General features: G+C 49.0%; 1 protein-coding gene and 1 long non-coding RNA gene across 8 annotated transcripts in view; one reads left to right on the top strand and one right to left on the bottom strand.

Annotated features, from left to right (window-relative positions):
• Window positions 1-22,721, top strand: part of EVC2 (EvC ciliary complex subunit 2) — a 135,301-nt gene that overhangs the window by 58,620 nt on the left and 53,960 nt on the right. For all 7 annotated transcript variants that reach the window (XM_019453730.2, XM_053901701.1, XM_019453732.2 and 4 more), the window contains one exon: window positions 14,123-14,447. In XM_019453730.2, coding sequence (XP_019309275.2) covers window positions 14,123-14,447 — 325 coding nt within the window. The remainder of the gene's footprint in view (window positions 1-14,122; window positions 14,448-22,721) is intronic.
• On the bottom strand, window positions 14,471-14,898 carry LOC128776677 (uncharacterized). The gene is made up of 3 exons (XR_008421854.1): window positions 14,798-14,898; window positions 14,640-14,754; window positions 14,471-14,592 (listed from the first exon to the last, which is right to left on the bottom strand). It is a non-coding gene; the product is annotated as an uncharacterized LOC128776677 (long non-coding RNA).

The following is a 22,721-nucleotide window of genomic DNA, read 5'->3' as shown; positions in this document are numbered from 1 at the left end:
CGACAGAGCCACCCCGGGCATCCCCAGGGGTTGCATAACTTCCTAGTAACAGGAACGATTACTGAATTCACTGAGAATTTAATGTAAGTGAAAGACAGCTCTGTGTTACGTGCATGAACCCGTCTCCCCGCAAAGCAGCCTCCGAGCTGAGGACTGTTGACAGATGAGGAGGCCAGAGCACAGAGAGTGTGCGTCACTTGCCCAAGGTCACAAGGCAAGTAGGAGGATGTGAGTCCCGGCGGTCTGAGTGCGGAGCCGGCCGCGTTCGTGAACACCGTGTTCCACAGCCCCCCGCAAACGCGTGGCCGGTAACCTCCTGCGTCTAGGGCTGTGCGCACGCGTGCAACCTTAACTGCAGTATGAGTTCTTCACGGTGGAGTTGCTTCATTATTGTGAACTTTCCACGGTTGCTGTCAGACTGCCCACCAGAGAGGCCGGGCCGGCTCCAGCCGAGTCCCTGTGTCGCACATGCTCGTCCCCGTGGCTACGGATCATCGTAGCCGTGGTCAGTCTGATGGGAAACCGAGGCTCCTTCCTGTAGCTTTCACCTGCGCTTTTCTTGTAACGCACGAGGTGGGACGTCTTTTGCACGTTGAAGACGTGTCTGTGTTTCTTTGTCTGGTGAGCAGAGGAGGTGGCCTGGGCTTAGGCTGGACGGCTTGAGTCACAGCGCTTGCCCCCCACTCCCGATCTGCCGTTTAATCGTTCGATGACCTTGAGCACTGCCTGTAACCTCCCCGTGCCTCAGTGTCCTCATGTGAACCTGGGAGTGGTGACAGTGCCCACCCAGTGGGAGGTGAAGGTTTAACCAGCTCACGTACGCCCGGGGCTGAGAACAAGGGCTCTGGATGGGCTCGTGGCGAGCGGTTCACCTGTTTCCAGACCCTTCAGTGCTTGGCTCTGTTCTGCCCACTGACATCCACGTTTTTCTTTTCTGTGACTCAGCTCCATAGATGTCGCAGAAATGGACGACAGTTACTCAGCTTCTAATTCATTGCTGTGCCTGAGCGTGCCATGTAGCTGTTGAGTCCACAGTGGGCTGGAAGGCTGGAAAAGCTACTGTGAGCCCAACCAGCGGGGTCCCGGCTCCTTGGAGATCATAGGCTGGTGGGGGAGACAGGCATTCATCAGAGAATCACATGGAAAAATACATGATTACACTGACCAAGCTGGGCGCCACGAAGGAGGTGATGCCTGGGGCTCCGAGAACCTGGCCCAGAGTCCCCTCTTGCCGGGAGAGGTCTGTGGGCTGGGGGTTTGGCGTGTGCTCAGTGACCAGTGAGGCTGACTGGGGACGGCAGTGGCTCAGGCAGGGACACGGGCTTCAGGAAACACCAGGTCACCGGATTATCCTGCAGGGCGGGGTGCTGTGGATGGTCGGATGGAGAGGGAGGCTGGCCCGGTTGTGAAGGCTGGACTGCTGGGCGTGGGCTTCGGGCTTTGAGTCGGACTGGGGTCTGTCGGCCTCGGAGAAGGTGAACCCTCAGACCGCCCCCTTGCCGCTTCAATTTCAGTGGGATTTCTAAGCTCCTTTCTTTTCAAGCATTCACCGATTTGGTATCGGGATGCTTACCCAGGGATTTAGTTCAGAAGTTTTACTTTGAAAGTCTTTGCTTTGTTGTTTCTGCTACTTTTGTCTGTTTTGTCACGAACGCGTGAAAATATCCAAGACGGTCATTTGACACTCATGTACACAGCTCTCTTTGGGACGATATTCCTTCCCAGTCACTGCAGCCTGACGTTCCTAAACGTCCTGGGTATTTCGGTGCTGGGGGAAGTCAGCGCTCTAGGAGACGTGCTGTCCCCGAAGACTCTGGCCTGAGTGGTGATCACCGTGTACAGCCCAGAAGACCAGCCGGCAGGTCAGCCCTTTACGGCTCCCGTTTCTTCTCTCGCTCGCTCATCCCCTCTCCGACGGGTGTTCCCCGAGCACGTTCTCACCCAGAGCCTCTTTCCAGGCACTGCAGATGCTAAGATGGGCTAGGAGTGCTCCACGATCTCTGGACACTCGCAGTTCACAGAGAAGACAGACTCACAGACGGTCCCGGCAAGGTGGCACGGGGTGCGGGTGGCTGGGGACAGGACACTGCACAGGGTGGGAGGGGAGGGCTCCAGCTCTGCCTTCACCAAGAAGGCGTGGCCTCAGGCAGAAGGAGGAGCCAGAGGACGAGGGCGGGAGTCAGGTTCCCAGATAGACAGATAGATGTGGCCCCGTGGAATTAGGCTTTCCTCCGGTTTATCCATCTGGGAGACGTGTAACGAGCAACGTGTCTTGCAGGCACTGTGCAGGTACGGCAGGGACCAAAGTAAAGTCCTTGTCCTCACAAGCTGTCCGTGGTCGGCGGGGACAGAAAATAAATAAAGATGAAATGTACGGAGGTGACGGGTCAGTGGGTCAAATGGGGAATGGCAAGGACTGCGTGAAGTAGATGCCTCGGGAACAGCCTTCCAGACAAGGTGGCATTGGAACAGGAAGCCCTGGAGGGAGCCGTGAGGGTGGCGTCCCCTCCTCCCTGGGAGAAGAATGGGGAGGCCTGTAGCATCTTGCTGCTAAAGAGAATCCGTGGCCTGGATTCTTGGCCCGAGCAGAAATACTCTCTCGAGCACGCCTCGCAGGTGGTTATTCCATTTCTACCTGGATATCCCATGGTCAATAGGAACCTTCATCCCTCGGAGTTTGTTGTGAGTTGAATTGTGTCCTACAGTTGTGTCCTTTAAGAATTGGGAAGTTTAGACACACACACACACACACACACACACAGGGAGACACCCCCCCGCCGCACCGCCCCACAAAGACGGAGGCAGAGATGGAAGTGATGCCTCCACACGAGGGTTGCTGAGCATGGCATCCACACCGGCAGCCAGGAAAGGGGCACAGCCTCTTAGATTCAGAGGCAACCAGCCCTTGCAACATCTTGATTCTGGGCGTCGCAGCCTCGCTGGGTACAGCAGCCCTGGAGACAAGTACAGCTTCTCATCGTTGTGTGGGTGGCTTGTACACCTTCGAAGTCCAGCCTGTTTTCATTTTTTTTTTTAAGTTTATTCATTTATCTATTTTGAGAGAGAGACAGAGCTGGGGAGGGACAGAGGGACAGGGGGGGAGGGACTCCCAAGCAGGCTCCGTGACCAGCCCCGAGCCCGATGTGGGGCTCGAACTCACAGACTGTGAGATCGTGACCTGAGCCAAAGTCAAGAGCCGGACCCTCAACCGACTGAGCCACCCAGGCGCCCCTCCCTCTTGTTTTGATCCAGAAGTCTACATTCGTAGTTCTGTGTGAGCAGAACCAGCGAATCCGTGCACGTTGTGGCGTCATCCTGATACTGTCCTCTGCAGGGCCTCTCCCTCCCTCTTGTCATCTCATGGCCACTGCCTGCAGCCTGACCATCACCCTGTCTTCACTGGCCTGCGCTGACCTGACATCCATCCCTGAGCCCCGGTCCGTTCTCCACGTACCAGCCAGGGTGGGGGAGGGGGATGCTTTCCACGGCCCTGACCACTTCCTGGAGGCCCTGTGCTGGCTTGCTCTTTCTTGGCAAAGTCCTGATCCTCGCCACAGCCCGCAAGGCTCTGTGTCATCTGCCCAAGGCCGTTAGGCCTGGAGTGTTGATATTTTGTGTGCATGTGATCACGATGACCAGATTTCTGTGAGGTGGTCATGAAGAAGACAGGAACCGGGGACAGTGATGGGAAGTGTAGGGAAGCGGATGTCAGGGGATTAAGAGGAAGACCTTTCTGTTTGAGCTCTCTGATCATGGGCAGCCTGCCTGGAGGAGCACTTAGCTCCCCATCACTGTGTGTGTTGCAGCACAGAGGCTGGGGGACTCCTTGGCAGGGAAGGTGTTGAGGAAATCTGAGCGTTGGCTGGAAAGATGATTTAGCAGACATCCGAGGTTTATGTTATCTCCTCTTTAAATGTTTCATCCTAAAGTTTCTTTCAGATGCTCTTCAGGTAGAGGAGTTTCAAGAGCTATCTATCTTCCTAGCTGGCTAGCTGTAACCCATCTGTCCGCTCATCCATGATCCATCCGTCCAGCCACCCACCCGCTAACCCACCAACCCAGCCACCAACCCATCCCTTCATACGTGTGTATATCCCACCCACCCATCCGTCCATCCATTCATCTGTACATGTATCCTTCCATCCACCTACCCTCCCATCCACCCACCTACCCTCCCATCCATCCACCCACCCACCCATTCACCCTCCATCCATCCCCCCATCCATCCATCCACCCACTCATCGATCCATCCACCCATGCATCCACCCACCCATTCATCCATCCACCCATACACCCACCTTTCCACCCATCTACCCACCATCCACCCACCCATCCATCTGTACACCCATCCATCCGTACATACGTACATGCATCCTTCCATCCACCTACCCTCCCATCCATCCACCCATCCATCCATTCACCCATCTATGTTTGTCATGTTTCCCTCTTATCTTCTTTTCTTTGTCATAAAAATGATATCAAGGAAGACTGGACAGACACAGACACAGCAACAACAATGTGAAATAACCTTTCTTAGCATCCGTTTTGTCTCAGGCACTAGCTAAGCGCTTTGCGCGTGTTGGTGTGACTGAAGCAGCAGGACAGAGGGTAGATCCGGAGCCACGTGTTATGGCTTCCAATCCCTGCTCTGCCACCTAATAGCTATGCTACTTTCAGTCAGGCATTTTAATTTTCCTGTGCCTCAGTTTCCTCACGTGTTAAAAAAAAGGTTAATCACCTACTTTATAAGGCTGTTATGAGGATTAGATGGGATGATGTTTGTAAAGCTATTAAAACAAAGCCTGTGCGTCAGAGGCACTGCTATTCATCCTCTTAATGGCCTTCATTTGACACAGTGATAATATTCTCATTAACCAGCCGGGAAACTAGGCTCAGAGACACCAAGGCGCACACGTGAGTCACCCAGCTCTGAAGGGACGATGCTAAGATTGGAAGCTGAGTGGCTGTGACTTCCAAGTTCATCGTGCTTTCAGACATAATGCGGTGTGCGCTGCCTTTTGCGACAAGGGGATTGGCGTGTGCCTGAAAGGGAGCTGGGAGGAACGTTCCGGAGGGATTTGAAGTGGGCAGAGGAGCGCTCACTCCTTTTGGTCTGTTGCAGAGCCGACTGGTGTGTGGGGCTGTGGCCAGTGCGGGGGCCAGGGGCGGGCAAGGAGAAGCTGGAGGCCGGCGGAGGGCGGGCCCGACCCGACTTCTACACGGAGGGATCAGCAAGAGGAAAGACTGTCACAGAGGGAGCATGCAGACCGCCCATTCCTGGTAGCCTACAATCTGAGTTCTTACCAAACCAAAAGCGTATGGTTCATCGTAACTTTTAACTGATGTCTTGGCTCACGTACGATGACTACGTTTGCTCTGAGTTAGGCTCTCGTTACCGTTTTGACAATGAAGATACTCAGGAGGTATGTTCCCTGCTCAACTTGCATTGTCTAGGCCCTCGACATCACCAGTACGCTGATGTGATTTATGGTCCTGACATGGGATCCCCCTGCAGGACGACTTTCCGTGGAAATGGACTCCTAGGAAGAAAATTCCAGTTTCCCTAGTACTGTTTGCTTTTTGTGGGTCTGTTATGCCAACTCGAAGGTCCCAGATTTATATTGAAAAACGGCCATGGCTGATTTCTTTTTCCTTCTGGATTAATTACCCTCCAGGCCAGTGAGGTCTCTTTCACATTCAAGAGAACGTTTTCTGCCTTGTGTATCAAATCCGACCCTAATTTTGTTCTGACACCTTCCTCGCCGTTTGATGAGAACTCAATTAATTTTTTACATGAAATCAATAGGGGAAAAGACACTAATGTCATTCTCTTTTCTTTACCATCAGTAGCTAATCATCAGAGTCCTAATCAGTTCTGGGATAATTTAAGCTGGGCAGTTTCTTTGAGAAAGATGTTATCATAAGCAAGCCTGTTAAGAAACGATAATGGCTTACATTTATTAAGTGCCTCTTATGGGCTGGACATCATTCTGCACTCCGGGGTGAGTCTCTCATTTACAAGAGTATGTATATCGTTCGTACGGTGTAACAGAACTGGCCTGAGCAAATACACTCACCTTACGGTGCAGTGAAAACATATCATCTTTGTGACCTGAGAAAAATGAATATTCCCTGAGAACGCAGTGTTGGAATCCCACCAACTCCGCCAACTTGTAGTAAGAATTTCAGCCCAGCGTGTGTGATTCACAGTGTCTCTGTCCCATGGAACCATTAGAGACTTGGGGGCGGAGGTGGAAATTTATGTGCATTTCATTAGAAACAATTTAAAATGCCGTAGGGGATGGTGGGAATTGCCTCCACAGCAATGGATCCAGTCCCGTATGTAGACGATGAATTCCTAATTCTTATTTTCCTCTCCTGTGGCCATTCGGGAAATTTAACAGATGAGAGTTGGCCTCATTAACTGCATGGCATTTTAATTGGTTTAAAGGCACATTTTTCTTTCCTTTGTGGCTTTGGGGACGCCCTGGCAGTTTTGACTGTTGCCTCTTCTGACAGTTTATCCATGGTGATTAACATTAAAACTGTTTGGACAGGAAGTGCTCATGAGATTGTCTTCCCGGGCAGTTGGGAAGGGCGAGCCGTGCGCGATATTCTATTCTGCCGCCTGTCCCCTGGGACAAGGTTAGCCAAGGAACTATGATTACTTAGAACGAATAAAATTTGAGACGCTACCCCGTGCGTTTTATATTTCTTACCTCTTTTAACCCTGAACACCACCCTGTGAGGGTGCCCCCCCTTATCCTCTGGGGGAGCTAAGTTCTTTCCCCAGGTCCCTTAACTGGTAGGTGGTTGGACGGCAGTGACCTACAGCGATGTCCTCTTGTTCATTCCAACCCCCACGTACCTGGTAGAACACTGGGAGTTCACCCGACAGGCAGCCGCAACACTCTCTTGTGCAAGTTAATCAATGAACCAATGAATGAATGATGGATAGAGTGGTCGGGCAAGATGTAGGAGTTTCGTATTCAGCAGTAACAAATTACCACGAACTGGGTGGCTTCAACCAGCACAAATGCATTGTCTTCTAGTTCTGGAGGTCATAGTCCAAAACAGGCCTCCCCAAGAAAAGTCAGGGGGTCAGCTCTAGGGGAGAATCCGTTTCCTTGCCTTCTCCGGCTCCTTGAGACTTCCCCTCTCCCGGGCTCCTGGCCCGTCCTCCGTCTTCAGGGCTGATGACCCCGTACCCCCCCACCCCTTCCTTCCTCTCCCGATCCCACTCATCTTCTGCCCCCTCCTCCCACTCTTAGAGACCCTTGTTATTTATCTCTCTACCATTAAGGTCAGCTGATGAGCCACCTTAATTTCATCCGCAACCTTGTTTCTCCTTTGCCACGTAACCCAGCGCATCCAGAGGTTCCGGGGATTAGGACGTGGATGTCTTCAGAGGACCATGAGCTTGCCTGCCACAAACAGCTTCATTAAAGATGTGAAATCTACTGTGTCTCTCTCAGCAGAGAAGTAATTTTTTTTCTGAGCCTGTGGAACATGGCCTCGTTCTTTGGATGTTTAACCCTGCACGCGCTTCTTTCTTGCTTTGTGACCTGGGACACTCAGCACACACACCTGCTCAGTGAGTAGTGGTGGAGAAAATGAGAGACGAAATGCCAGAGCTGTTACTTAAAAGTAGACTGATGAAGGGCGCCTGGGTGGCTCAGTCGGTTGAGTCTCTGACTCTTGATTTCGGCTTGGGGCATGATCTCACAGTTCGTGTGTTCGAGCCCTGTGTCGGGCTCTGTGATGACAGCGCAGAATCTGCTTGGGATTCCCTCTCTCCCTCTCCCTCTGCTCCTCCCCTGCTCGTTCTCCCTTTCTTTCTCTCTCAAAATAAAAAAATAAACCTTAAAAAAAAAAAAGGCTGATCGGGTTATGTCTAAAGGACACAGGAGCTAGTTTGACCTGAGATGGAAAAATTTGAGCACCAAAAAGAATTATCACTGCAGTTGATTGAAACCCACCAGATACATAAAAATTTGTAATTTCACAATGATGCAGGACAGGAGGAGGGGGTGTTCCTAGGTACCAGGTAAACACTTGGACTCAAAAGACTCCCATAAGCTACACTTGACCCCGTGTAAGCAGATGGCCAGAGGGGCAGGAACATGGCTTGCCACGAGGACATCAGGCATTCTTCCGTGGGTGTCCTTGCCCCAGGTCACATTGTGGACTACGTCGCTGTCTGGGAGGTGTTTTCTCGCCAGGCAACACAGCTCAGTGCAAGGAGATGTAATCCACATCAGGGCTCAGGTGGGAGCCTTCCTGTCTTAAAAGCTTCATACCCCACAGGAGCCAGAATTTCCTGTAACAACTCACAAGCATAGCTTCCAGGGTCCCCCCACAAGGGACATCCCCAGTTCCCAGAGTCACTTCCCTTGAGGAGGTCCAGAGTGTGACTTCCCTGCTAGACATTCATGGCTCATGTACAGGTGCCCCCATCCAGATGTGATCTATCAATCAGGTGTCATTTGCCCCATAAGCCATGCTGCCTGGTAACATATTTCATATTCTTCTTCTTGTGAGTTTCCCAGTAGAAGTTATCCAAAGCTCAGATTCTCAGGGATTTGGCAAAAGTTTGAGCATCCTTTTGTTTTCAAATACCAAAACAAAATAAAACAAAATAACAACAAAATAAGGAAACAAACAAAAAAAAGAAAAACACGGGCCCAATCTCATTTGTCACCATTGGAAGTTGCTGTGACATCAGTTGTAATTAGCAAAGAATCAAACATCCATTCTGTCTACAGACTTTATGTCAGAACAACTGGATTGTTTGAAGACTGTCAGCTTTATGAATGTGGAAGTGATAGAATTACAAAATGAACATTTTCCAGCCCCTAATGAAATCGTGGATCTAAGTTAACAGTTGCACTTGGATGCTAAAACGATTAGGTGAAGGTTGATAGACTTTGTGATGCAGGGATCATGCTGGCACTTACTTGAACCTCCTGATCGCTCTTAGAACTTAGCCATCCTTTGACCTTATAGGAAGCATATGGTGCCACTTACAGGCTATTTTGGAAAACAAATTAAGTCTGATTCTAATCAAGATACGAGATGTAACTAGTACTTTACAGGAAATACAGAGGAGAGAGGAACAGTGACACCCCATGGAAAGAAGGTGGAGCATTCTGCAGGATGAATAATCTAGCTCCCCCAACAAACCAATGGCATAAAAGAGAAAAGGGAGGGCAGAAAAAAGTAGATTTAACTGACATTGTGGGATTTTTTTTTGGTTCTTGGTTTGTTTTTTTTTTTTTGAGTTTATTTACTTTGAGAGAGAGAGAGAGAGGGAGGAGAGAACAAGCAGGGGAGGGGCAGAGAGAGAGAGAGAGAGAGAGAGAGAGAGAGAGAGAGAATCCCAGGCAGATGCTGCCCTGTCAGTGGAGAGCTTGATGTGGTGCTTGAACTTAGGAACTGTGAGATCATGACCTGAGCTGAAATCAAGAATCAGACACTTAACTGACTGAGCCGCCCAAAAACTCTTTACATTGATAGTTACTGTGGGACTATTTTAGGTTTTGAATTTTTCAAGTAACCCAAATGTGCAACACTAGAAAAATGGTTAAAAATCATGGTACATCGCAAAATGAACTATTTTGCAACCACTGTAAAGGAAACTTTTATGGCTTTAAAACAATTTTTTTTTAACATTCATTTTTGAAAGACAGAGACAGAATGCGAGCTGGGGAGGGGCAGAGAAAGAGAGAGGGAGAGAGAGAGAGAGAGAGAGAGAGAGAGAGAGAGAGAGAGAGAGAGAATCCGAAGCAGGCTCCAGGCTCTGAGCTGTCAGCACAGAGCCCGACTTGGGCCTTGAACCCATGAACTGTGAGATCTGACCTGAGCCGAAGTCAGACACTTAACCGACTGAGCCACCCAGGCGCCTCAAACTTGTATGACTTTTAAATACCACTGGAAGTTTCCTGTTACAGTGCTAATTGAAAAAAAAAAAGGACAGAATTGTTTTTGCATCAATGTAAATGGTGTGCAAACATGGAGAAGTGTAGGCTTAGAGAAACAAACTGGAAGCAGATACAGCCAAATGCCTTCATTGGTTGTGTTGAAATATTGGTCTTACAGTAAAGGAATTCTTTTTCTGTTTGTCTTTGTTATCCACACTCTTCATCATGAGCATTAATTTTTCTATGCATCCTTTTATAGCTATATAGAGGTATGATGAACATACTGTAAAATTCACCCGTATTAAGAGTATAATCTGACCCATTCCTGTAAAGGATCGAGTCATGCGACCACCACCACAATCAAGTTCTAGAACCTGGGACCCTGTGATGCATCTCATTGATTTTTCTTGAGTAGACTTTATTTTTACAGCAGTTGTAGATTTACAGAAAAATTGAGAAGACAGTAAGGAGAGTTCCCCCTCCCCCCACACTGTACACAATCTCCCTCGTTGTCAGCAGGTTACATGGTTATGGCACACTTATTACAATCAATGAGCCAATGTCGGTCCATTCTTCACCAAAGTCCGTACTTCATTCAGATTTCCCTAGATTGTCTTTTATTTTTCTTTTCAAATTTTTATTTAAGTTCTAGTTAGTTAGCCAACAGTGCAATATTGGTTTCAGGGGGGAGAATTTAGGGATTCATCACTTCCATACAATACCCAGTGCCCATCCCAACAAGTGCCTTCCTTAATACACATCCATTTACCCATCAGCCCACCCACTTCCTCTCCATCCACCCTCAGTTTGTTCTCTGTCGTTAAGAGTCTCTTGTGGTTTATTTCCCACTCTTCTCTTTTTTTCCCCCTTCCCATAGGTTTATCTGTTTTGTTTCTTAAATTCCACATAGGAGTGAAATCATATGATATTTGTCTTTCTCTGACTGAGCTATTTCGCTTAGCATTATACACTCTAGCTCCATCCACGTCATTGCAAATGGCAAGATTTCACTCTTTTTAATGGGTGATATATATGTATATATACACCACATCTTCTTTATCCACTCATCAGTAAGTGGAAATTTGGGCTCTCTCCATAGTTTGGCTGTTGTTGATAGTGCTTCTATAAACATTGGGGTGCATGTACCCCTTTGAATCTGTATTTTTATTTTTATATCCTTTGGGTAAATACCTACTAGTGCAGTTGCTGGATCATGGGATAGTTCTATTTTTAACATTTTGAGGAACCTCCACACTGTTTTCCACAGTGGCCGCACCAGTTTGCATTCCCACCAACAGTGCAAGAAGGTTCCCCTTTGCCTGCCTCCTCGCCAACATCTGTTGTTGCTTGTGTTGTGAATTTTAGCCATTCTGACAGGTGAGGTGGTATCTCATCATGGTTTTGATTTGTATTTCTTTGATGATGAACGATATTGAGCGTCGTTTTCATGTTTCTGTTAGTCATCTGGATGTCTTCTTTAGAAAAATGTCTATTCGTGTCTTCTGCCCATTTCTTCACTGGATTATTTGGTTTTTGTGTGTTGAGTTTGGTAAGTTCTTGATAGGTTTTGGATATTAACCCTTTGTGAGATATGTCATTTGCAGATATCTTCTCCCATTCCCATAGGTGGCCTTTAAGTTTTGTTGATTGTTTCCTTCACTGTGCAGAAGCTTTTTATTTTGATGAGGTCCCAGTAGTTCATTTTTGTGTTTGTTTTTCTTGCCTCCAGAGATGTGTCTAGTAAGGAGTTGTTCTTGCTGAGGTTAAAGAGGTTGCTGCCTGCCTGTGTTCTCCTCTAGGATTTTGATGGTTTCTTGTCTCACATTGAGGGCTTTCATCCATTTTGAGTTTATTTTTGTGTATGGTGTAAGAAAGTGGTCCAGGTTCATTCTTCTACACGTTGTTGTTGAAGTGACTGTCTTTTTTCCATTGGATGTTCTTTCCTGCTTCATCAAAGATTAGTTGACCACATAGTTGTAGGCCCATTTCTGGGTTTTCTGTTCTGTACCATTGATGTATGTGTCTGTTTTTGTGTCAGTACCATACTGTCTTGATGATTACCGCTTTGTAATGTAGCTTGAAGTCCTAAATCGTGATGCCTCCCACTTTGCTTTTCTTTTTCAGAATTGCTTTGACCATTCGGGGTTTTTTGTGGTTCTATACAAATTTTAGGATTGTTTGTTTTAGCTCTGTGAAAAATGCTGGTGGTGTTTTGATAGGGATTGCATTAAATGTGTAGATTGCTTTGACTAGTGTAGACATTTTAACAATATTTGTTCTTCCAGTCCATGAGCATGGAATGTGTTTCCATTTCTTTGTGTCCTCTTCTATTTCTTTCCTCCGTGTTCTGTAGTTTTCAGAGTACAGATCTCTTACCTCTTTAGTTAGGTTTAATCCTAGATACCTTACTGTTTTTGGTGCAATTGCAAATGGGATCGATTCCTTGATTTTTTTCGTTATTGTTGTATAGAAATGCAACAGATATCTGTACATTGATTTTATATCCTGTGACTTTGCTGAATTCATGGATTAGTTCTGGCAGTCTTTTGGGTTTTCTACATAGAGGATCATGTCGTCTGCAAATAGTGAAGTTCGGCTTCTTCCTTGTCGATTTCTTTTTGTTGCCTGATTGCTGAGGCTAAGACTTCCAGTACTGTGTTAAATAGTGATGGTGAGAGTGGACATCCTTGTCTTGTTCCTGACTGTAGGGGAAAGGCTCTCAGTTTTTACCCCGTTGAGGATGATACTAGCTGTGGGTCTTTCGTATATGGCCTTTAAGATGTTGAGGTTATGTTCCATCTATACCTACTTTGTTGAGGGTTTTCTTTTATCAACAATGGATGTTGTATCTTGTCAAATCCTTTTTCTGCATCGGTTGAGGGGATCATATGGTTCTTATCCTTTCTTTTATTCATAAAACGGTGTATTGTGTTGATTGATTTGCAAATATTGATTTGCTCTTGCAGCCCAGGAATAAATCCCACTTGATCATGGTGAATCATTCTTTTAATTTACTGTTGGATTCGATTGGCTGATAGTTTCTTGAGAGTTTTTGCATTCATGTTTATCAGGGATATTGACTAGTACTTCTCCTTTTTAGTGGGGTCTTTATGTGGTGTTGGAATCAAGGTAATGCTGGCTTCTTACAATGAGTTTGTAAGTTTTCCATCCATTTGTAATTTTGGGGGGAACAATTTGAGATAAATAGGTATTAACTCTTCTTTAAATGTCTGATAGAATTCCCCAGGGAAGCTATCTGACTCAGGACTCTCGTTTGTTGGGAGATTTTTGATTACAGGTTCAATTTCCTTGCTGGTTATGGGTCTGTTCAAATTTTCTATTTCTTCCTGTTTCAGTTTTGGTAACTTATGAGTCTAGGAATTTCTTATCCATGTCTTCCAAATTGCCCAGTTTGTTGGCAGGATCACCGCTAAGCCAGGCACGACCCCGGTGGTGTCAGACTTCTAAAGCTTCACGTTTTGTGCTCTGCTGATGCTAATACCTTGCGGTAATCTCCGTAAGCAGGGTTCCCTCCCCACCACCCCCAAAACCCGCAGTTCTTATCTCCCCCAAATCAACCCTCTGCAGCTCCTACTTTCCACGATTCTACTTGTAGACTTGCAGTTTTGTTCTCTTAGTCCTCAGATTGATTTCTTGCATGCTCAGAATGATTTGATACTTACCCAGCTGTGTTTGAGAGACGAGGCAAGCTTAGGGTCCCCCTGCTCCTCGGCCGTCCTAACTTCTCCCTAGTTTTTCTAATGTCCTTTTTCTGTTCCAGGATCCCATCCGGGGCACCGTATTACATTTAGTTGTTATTTCCACGAGATGACTCTTAATCAGAACAAAGTAAAATCGGCTTTATGTTAAAATCCCCCGGATATATTAACTGTCCATTTTTCCCTTGGTCTCCTCGTTGTTGTTGAGGCGTTACTTGTTGACAAAGACGAGGCCTTATATTAGTTGTATTCCTTGTAGTTTCCAGCCTGGCACCCTGCAAACTGACTACTGAAGAATCTGCTGATTTGGTCTCTGGCCGACAGTAACAGGCTGGAGCAGGAGGGAGGGAGGAAGAGGAGGAGGAAAAAGGGAAAAAGAAAGGCGTTACCTACAAATCGTTCAAAACTTCAGAGCTCTGAGGGACCTTCGGTGTCTGCTGTGACTTCACGGAGTGGACTGCTCTTGGCTTTTGTGTCCCCCAGGTTGGAGATTGCAACCCTGAATCGGGCCGACTCAGCCCTGGAGGCTTGTCGAACCCAAATCAGCAGAGATATCATCGCCCTTCTGCTGAAGAATCTGACCAGCGCTGGCCACCTCTCCCCCCAAGTAGAGAGGAGGATGGGCTCCGTTTTCAAAACGCAGTTTCTGTTGCTGGAGAAAGAAATACAGGAGGAGTATGATCGGAAGATGGTGGCATTGACAGCTGAATGTGACCTGGAAACGAGAAAGAAGACAGAGAACCAGTACCAGAGGGAGATGGCGGCAATGGAAGAAGCAGAAGAATTGCTGAAACGTGTCAGTGAGAAGGTAAGGCAGCTTTGAAAGGAAGGCTTCACTCTCCTGTCTGCTTTCTCTCAGGGATTCATCATTTATCCATCCGTCTGCCCGTCCATCCGCCCATTCACTCATCACCCATCCATCTATCCATCCACCCACTCACCCCCCCATCCACCTGTCCATCCACCCATCCATCTGTGCATCCACCACCCTTCCATCCACCTGTCCATCTATATACCCATTCATCCATCTACCTATCACTCTTTTAATCCACTCATCTATCCACCCATCCATCCATCTACCCACCACCCTTCCATCTACCCATCCATCCATCCATCTATCCTTTCACCCACCCACCACCCTTCCATCCATCCATCCACCCATCCATCCATCTACCCACCACCCTTCCATCCACCCATCCATCTATACATCCATCCACCCATCCATCCATCTACCCACCACCCTTCCATCCACCCATCCATCTATACATCCATCCACCCATCCATCCATCTACCCACCACCCTTCCATCCACCCATCCATCTATACATCCATCCACCCATCCATCCATCTACCCACCACCCTTCCATCCACCCATCCACCCACCCATTCACCCATCTACCCATCCATCCATCCTTTCACCCACTCACCACCCTTCCATCCACCTGTCCATCTATACATCATCCATCCATCCATCCACCCATCCATCCATCTACCCACCACCCTTCCATGCACCCATCCACCCACCCATTCACCCATCCACCCATCCATCCATCCTTTCACCCACTCACCACCCTTCCATCCACCTGTCCATCTATACATCATCCCTCCATCCATCCATCCATCCCTCTACCTACCATCCTTCTGTTCACCTCTCCATCCACCCACCCACCACCCTTTCATCCACTTGTCCGTCCATCCATCCATCCATCCATCCATCTAGAATTTATTTAGAAAGGATTTATTGATCACTTACTGTCTCCATGCACTGGGCTAGGCAGTGAAGTACAGAGGAAAATGAGACATGGTTCTTGAGTTCAAGAAGTTCACAGTTCAATGAACCATCTTCACGTTTAGAAGGTGTGACCTCATCCAACTATTTGAGAATAGAGATGTGTTCACAGTGCTGTGGGAGGTCATGGGGAGAGTAGAAAGCATGTATCCACAGAGAGCGTGGCCCAGGGAGGTGGTGACGTCAGCGCATGTGGGAGTCCGTCTGGGCTGCATGGTGCTAGACGGCGGAGCCCTCCAGCACCAGCTCCATTGTCAGACAGACCTGGACTCCCTTTGCAGTATATTTGGTTCGGCCCCTGGGGGCCTGGATGAGCCTGCCTGGCTGTGAACCAGGGCTGAGGGCGCCCCCTCTCAGGGTGACTGGGAGAGGTGATGCAGGAAAAGTAGCCAAGAGGTGTTGGCTGCCCCAAGCTCAGTGCACAGTGCTCAGCTCTGAGAGTTCTGACCCTCGGCCTTCCCAGGGCTGGCTTCTGTTGACCAGAGATCAGTTCTCATTTCTCTAAGAAACCTGTCAGTTTGTGTTTTGAGAGGAATCATACTAGAGTTCTTCACTGAGTGCATCCAGTCAAGACTGATACCTGCCTTCCTCTGTGAAAGAGGCTCAGTCCCTGGGACTTGAGCCCCCATTTCCTGGTCTAGAAATCGGTCGTCCTCAGGAGGTCTAATACCTATTTAGGAAGGAACAGGCTTCTGAACTGCTAACTCCTGTTCCCCAGCCTGCCGGCCATGCCCAGATTCCCCTGGACGTGGACAAACAGGGCCCACAGCTTGTGGCCCTCCGGTGGTCATCTGTTGTCGGCCTGCAAGCTGGGTGGTGATGAAAAGAGGCGAGATTCATGCCTTGCCCCCGGGGTCCCCCTCCCCTTAACATGCATCTCGTTTTAGGGTGATGCTCATTTTCTGCTCGGCTCCTGTATGAACTTCCTGTGACTGCTATAACAAATTACCACAGATTTAGTAGCTTAAAGCAAGATATTTTCATTCTTTGACAATTCTGGGGGCCAGAAGTCCTAAATCAAGGTGTCAGCCGTGCATACGCTTCAGAAGTCTCTAGGGGAAGGTCCTTTCTTGTCCCTCCCAGCTTCTGGTGGCTCCAGGCACTCCTTGGCTGGTGGCCACATCACTCCAGTCTTGACTTCTGTCTTCACATGCACTCTTTTAGCCCGGGATGTCATCTCTTCTGTCTCTTGTAAGGGCACTTGTCTTTGGAGTTAGGGCTCACCCAAACAGCCCAGGATGGTCCCATGAGATCCTTAACTTAATTACATCTGCAAAGATCCTCATTCTGAATAGAGTTACATGCACAGGTTCTGGGTTAAGATGTGGTTTTGTGTCTGGCAGGGGTTGGGGGCACTCCTCAGCCACCAGCTTCCTGCCGGCTGACCCTGCTCTCTGACCTCCCTCCATGACTGTGCTGGTCAACACCAAGTTTCTCTAAGCCACGTGCTTCTGAAGATGGTGCTGAGCTCACAGAGCAGTGATTTGACCCCTAAACCATCGCACAGCTCGTCTTTCTCTTCTCTCCTAAATTTGTTATCATTTTTGTTCCTATGAAAATAATACACGTTCTAGGAAAGAGGCTTGGAAAGTACTAGAAAATAGGAGACAGCAAACTAGACCCATGAGCCCAGCCTGTTTTTGTCTGGCCCGTGGATTGAGAATGTGTTTTTACATTTTTATATTTTTTTAATTTTTTAACATTTATTTATTTTTTGAGAGACAGAGCATAAGCAGGGGAGGGGCAGAGAGAGAGGGAGACACAGAATCCGAAGCAGGCTCCTGGCTCCGAGCTGTCAGCACAGAGCCCGACATGGGACTCGAACTCACGAATCACGAGATCGTGACCTGAGCTGAAGTCAGTCGCTCAACCTACTGAGCCCCCCCGGGAGCCCCTGTTTTTACATTTTTAAAGGATTGTGAAAACTAAAAGCAAAGCAAGAAAAAAAAAGTAGAAGGATAGGATGTGTGACGGCAAACCTTAAAAGATTTATCTGGCCCTTTACAGAAAAGTTTGCCAACTTCAGCTCCAAAGCATAAAAAGAGAAACCTTGAAAAAAAAAAAGTGGCACCCCCTTTGCCATCCAAGGTAGACATTCGTTCAGTCTGTTTTTTTTTTTGAGTTCCTACTGTTGCCTGACCCCAGAGATTTCAGCATCCGTTTTGGCCTTTTGCTTTCTATATGTATGTTTGTTCATTTATTTTGAGAGGGAGAGCAAGTGCATCAGCAGGGGAGGGGCAGAGGGACAGGGAAAGAGAGAATCCCAAGCGGGTTCCGTGCTGTCAGCGCAGAGCCTGACGCGGGGCTCGAACTCACGAACTGTTGAGATCGTGACCTGAGGTGAAACCGACGGTCAGACGCTTAACCGACTGAGCCACCCAGGCACCGTCTCTATTTTTTTTTTTAACAAAGTGAAGTTTAGGCAGTTCATAAAATTGCGTATGTTGCTTGTTCCCGCTTAATATCATGGTGTGAATGTTTTCTGATCTTATTAGACGCTCCCACACTTCGCGCTCGCCGCATGCAGGTGTGGTTCTAAGCACAGCGCGTAGACCTCGTCACATCTTCACACCCCCTGAGTGAGGTGGGAATTGATAGGATCCCACTTTTACAGCTGAGGAAACGGATTTGGAGAAGGTCACCTGCCCGAGGACACGTGGGTGGGGCCAAGACACAGAGCCGCCAGGCAGCGAGCGCCAACCCCGCACCTCCCTGCAGCCATGGTGCGTTGGCACGCCATACCCCCCTGCTGCCCTGTGCCAGGCTAACCCATCCTGCTGCCTCCTACCTTTAGCTCCCTCCTACCTTTAGCTCCCAGAAGGCTGCCTACAACAATGTGGTTGTAAGTGTTGCCTCATTATTGGCGCAGGTAGTTGGGGTCCTGAGAAGGGATGGCGGGACAAGCGTGTTCCTGCCTGGCCTCACTCCCCAATCTGCTGGCCCGCAGCAGGAGGCTGCCATCGCTCTGGGTCCTTTGGGTCACCCTGTTCAGAAACCGGTCGCCTTGCTTGAGCCAGTTCGCTTCCAAAAATAGCATCTGAACGGCAAAAGTCTTCCCTTCCGGTCCGTGCAAGCCACTCCCTGTTAACAAAAACTACCAGTGACCTCGTAACTTACCTATATGTTTATCACAGTCGTCTTTAAAGAAAATGCGTGAAAATATTTTGGGCATATGATTCCATTAAGAACTAGTTTTCTATTTAAAAAAATTTTTAATGTTGTTTATTTTTGTGAGAGAGAGAGATAGGGTGTGAGTGGGGGAGGAGCAGAGAGAGAGGGAGACACAGAATCAGAGGAAGCAGGCTCCGGGCTCCGAGCTGTCAGCACAGAGCCCGATGTGGGGCTCGAACTCACGGACTGCGAGATCATGACCTGAGCCGAAGTCGGACGCTCAACCGACTGAGCCACCCAGGCGCCTCATAAATCCAGACTTCCAGCTTCTTTTAAAAAATGGGGAGATGTGCCACGGTGCGTCCGTGTTCTTGCAGAGCCCCCGTTGGTGGGCTGAGCAGTGGGTGGCCCGTAGGCAGGGCTTCTCTCCATTGTGCCCACTCTCCACCACCCCTTAGCGCCTCTCATACCAGGACACCTCACTCGCTTCTATATGCTCACCTGCTCGACAGGCCCTTGGTGGGGGGCTCCCCTGCTTTACAGCATAGCCTTCTCATCTGTGCCCCAGGAGGACTGAGCTCGGTCAGGGGGTGAACACATTTCTGCAGGTCTCTGGACCCTGAACGCAGGAGGGCAGCGTAGATGGAAGCGAGGGGGGCTCGCATCAAAATTGGTTTTAGTGGGCGCCCGGGTGACGCATTCGGTTAAGTGACCGACGTCGGCTCAGGTCCTGACCTCACAGCTGGTGAGTTTGAGCCCCGTGTCAGGCTCTCTGCTGACAGCTCGGAGCCTGGAGCCTGCTTCGGATTCTGTGCCTCCCTCTCTCCCTGCCCCTCCCCTGCTCGCTCGCTCGCTGTCTCTCTCAGAAGTAAACATTAAACATTCTTAATTGGTTTTAGGGAATGCTTCGCTACGACACGAGCATATCATTGCTTCGTGCCTTATTCTTCAGAAATGTAATTCTGAACAAGGACAGATAACTTTATTTTAGGGTTTCCGTGATGCGGGTGCACTCTACATACGTCCTGACTGCGAGAAGCCATGTGGATTTCACCCGATGTTTCACTCCTGTTAATTAAAATAAATTGGGGTGTGCGGCTTGAATTTCACACTGTCAGGAAAAGAAGGTCACTTTGATGAGTGAATCAGCCTAACTGGGCACCAGCTCCTGTCTCAGCAGCAGATCGTCCTGTGGTGCCCACACCCCCCTGACTGTGGGTGAGCTGCATTCTCTAATTCAGATGAAAGCTGTGAATAAACACTTCTGTCCAGAAGAGTGGCTCACAGAAGTCTGATCCGATCCTTTTTGTACAATCAGCTTTTTTGTTTAATGTTTTTATTTATTTTTGAGACCGAGACAGAGCATGAGTGGGGGAGGGGCAGAGAGAGAGAGGGAGACACAGAATCCAAGGCAGGCTCCAGGCTCTGAGCTGTCAGCACAGAGCCCCACGCGGGGCTCGAACCCACGAACCGTGAGATCATGACCTGAGCTGAAGTCAGACACTTAGCCAACTGAGCCACCCAGGTGCCCCTATACGATCAGCTTTTAAAACAAGACCGTGTGTTTTCTGGTGGCCGAGGCAAACCGTTGATACGGGGGTGGTCCCTGGAGATGTGGCCAGGAGGACGTGTGTGGAGGTCCGTGACCTTGGGGGGCTGTGGCTGCTGCTCTTCACAGATGTGGGGTGTCGTTGCACCCCGAGGGCAGGGATTGTCCTGGGTGGGCTGCTGGGCTTTTGGGGGGCCCTGTGTAAATAACACTCTTCTATCTGGGCCAGATTCTGAGCAAATTCAAACGTAAGGAACAAGAACTAGAAAGGCAGAAGCGCATCTGTATCACCTTTATAGGCTTTTGCGAGTGATCGGAAGCACATCGGTAGGTCTGGGCGCCTGGCCACATGGGTCACTGAGAACACAGAGCATTGGCGGGCATACGGTGGTCCCTGCTTAGCCGGAGGGGCTACAATACAGCCCTCTCCCTCTGTCCCCATCCCCCTTCTGCCTCCCCTCCATTTAGCCTACACAGCCACCACCCAACCCCTCCTGCCACCTGAGACCATGGTCTCTTGACCTTGACCCCTGGGATGGCTGTGCTGTCTGCCTCACGGACACTGGCACCTTCCCCTGACTTTGCTCCAACGTCTATGGCTGCAGAACACAGAGCCCGAAGATTCTGGTTTCACCTCCTCTCCTCTCCTGGCACGGGTAGGAGCTGGGGAGAGACCCTCAGCTTCCCGGAGCTCGTGTGACTTCACCTGTGAAGTGGACTGTGTTCATTTTCTGTCCCAAATTGCCACACGTCTAGCAACTTCACATCACACCCACTGACCATTGTTTCTGCGTCCGGGAGTCTGGGCACAGTTTAGCTGAGTTCTCTGCAGGGTCTCAGAGGCCTGCCGTCTGGGCCTCAGCTGGGCTGCCTTCTCTGGAGCTTGGGGCCCTGGTCCCAGCTCTTCGGTCGTGCACAGAATTCACCTTCTTGCAGTGTGGACTCGGGCCCTCAGCTCCTGTAGGTTTCCCTTCTCCACGTACTGTTCTTCTTAAGAGGCTGCTCGCTTCTCCCAAGGCCAGCAGAAGAGCGTCTCTCTGCTCAGGAAGGCCCAGCGCATCTTTCCAGAATGCTCACCTCCTGTATTCAGGCCCACCCAGGATCCTTCCCCCCCCCCCCCGGTTAACTTCAAGTCAACTGATCAGGGACCTCCGTTACACCATCAAGACCCGTTCACTTTTGCCACGTAATAACCAAGTCATAAGGCGACGGTTCTGTCAGGTTCAGAGTTCATGTCCACACCCAAGGGGGAGGGACCTATATGATGTGTATGCCACGGGGCCAAAGAAGCTGGGACCATCTTAGAAGTCTGCTCCCCAGGGGGAGTTAATTACACTCTCCTCCTGGGATGTGGGTCTCTTCTGGTAGTGGGATGTGAAGGCAGCAGGAACTCAGTGTAGGTGTGTCTTTTTCTTCCTTCCTTCCTTCATAATGACCACAAAGAATGCAGGTCTCCAGTGGCCATTTCTTAACTACCCTGCTTCCTTTTTTTACCCAAATCAGCTCAACTTTGGCCTGATTGCTGGTATTTTCCTCTTCAATTGAGTTAAGAATGAAAGATGATGGAAATAAGCCCGAGAGCCTAACAGCACAATCCATTAGTGTTTCCATTCTGCAAGCTATTTTCGGGCAGTTTGATTTGCAGATTTCCATCCCTGTGAATTTTCTGCTTTGAGATTGTTCTGAAAAACATTAAGATAACGGTGAAGGACAGGTTGCAGCAGTATTTCCCAGAGCTTAGCAGCCTTATCATTGCCAGCTTGGGACATGTGTGTGCGTGTGTGTGCGTGTGTGTGCGTGTGTGTGCATGTGTGTGCGTGTGTGTGTGTTGCCATGTGAGTGTACAGGTGCTGTGTGTGCATGAATCGATCCGTGTGCACACATTCGTATGCACTCTGCATTGCAATATGCATGTGTGTGCATGTGCATACATGTATTCACTGTGTGTTGCTGTGTGTATATATACTTGCTGTGTGCACACGCATGTATGCATATGCATGTGTGTGCACACGTGTGTGCACTGTGTTGCTGTGTGCATGTTGTAGATGTGTGCACCTGTGTGTATGCATTGCGCATTGCTGTGTGCATGCATGCATGTGTGTGTGCGCATGCATGCACATGCACTAAGTATTATGTGTATGTATATTTGCTGTGCGCATGTGCATACATGCATGTGCACATGTGTGTTCTGCACTGTGTGTTGCTGTGTGCATGTGTTTGGTGTGTGCATCTGTGTGCATGGATGCATGTGCATGTGTGTGCGTGCATGTGCACGTGTGTGCGTGTATGCATTTGAACATGTGTGTATGCACTGTGTTGCTGTGTGCATGTGTGTTTGGTATGTGCGCGTGTGTGTACCTGTATGCATGTGCACGTGCGTATGCATTGCGCATTGCTGCGTGCATGTGTGCACGTGTATGTGTGTGCATGCATGCATGTGCACTAAGTATTGTGTGTGTGTATATTTGCTGTGCGCATGTGCATATGTGCATGTGCACTTTGGTCTTGTGCACTGTGTTGCTGTGTGCCTGTGTTCGGCGTGTGCACGTGGGTGGCTGGACGCACGTGTGTGCGCGTATGCATTTGAACGTCCGGATATGCACCGTGTTGCTGTGTGCACGTGTGTGTGTGTGT

Source organism: Panthera pardus, unplaced genomic scaffold (genome assembly GCF_024362965.1).
Source record: "Panthera pardus isolate Hobbes unplaced genomic scaffold, ASM2436296v1 HiC_scaffold_13, whole genome shotgun sequence".
In the NCBI taxonomy this organism is placed as follows: domain Eukaryota; kingdom Metazoa; phylum Chordata; class Mammalia; order Carnivora; family Felidae; genus Panthera; species Panthera pardus.
Note: the sequence above shows the minus strand (reverse complement) of the source record. Positions and strands in the feature narration are given on the sequence as shown.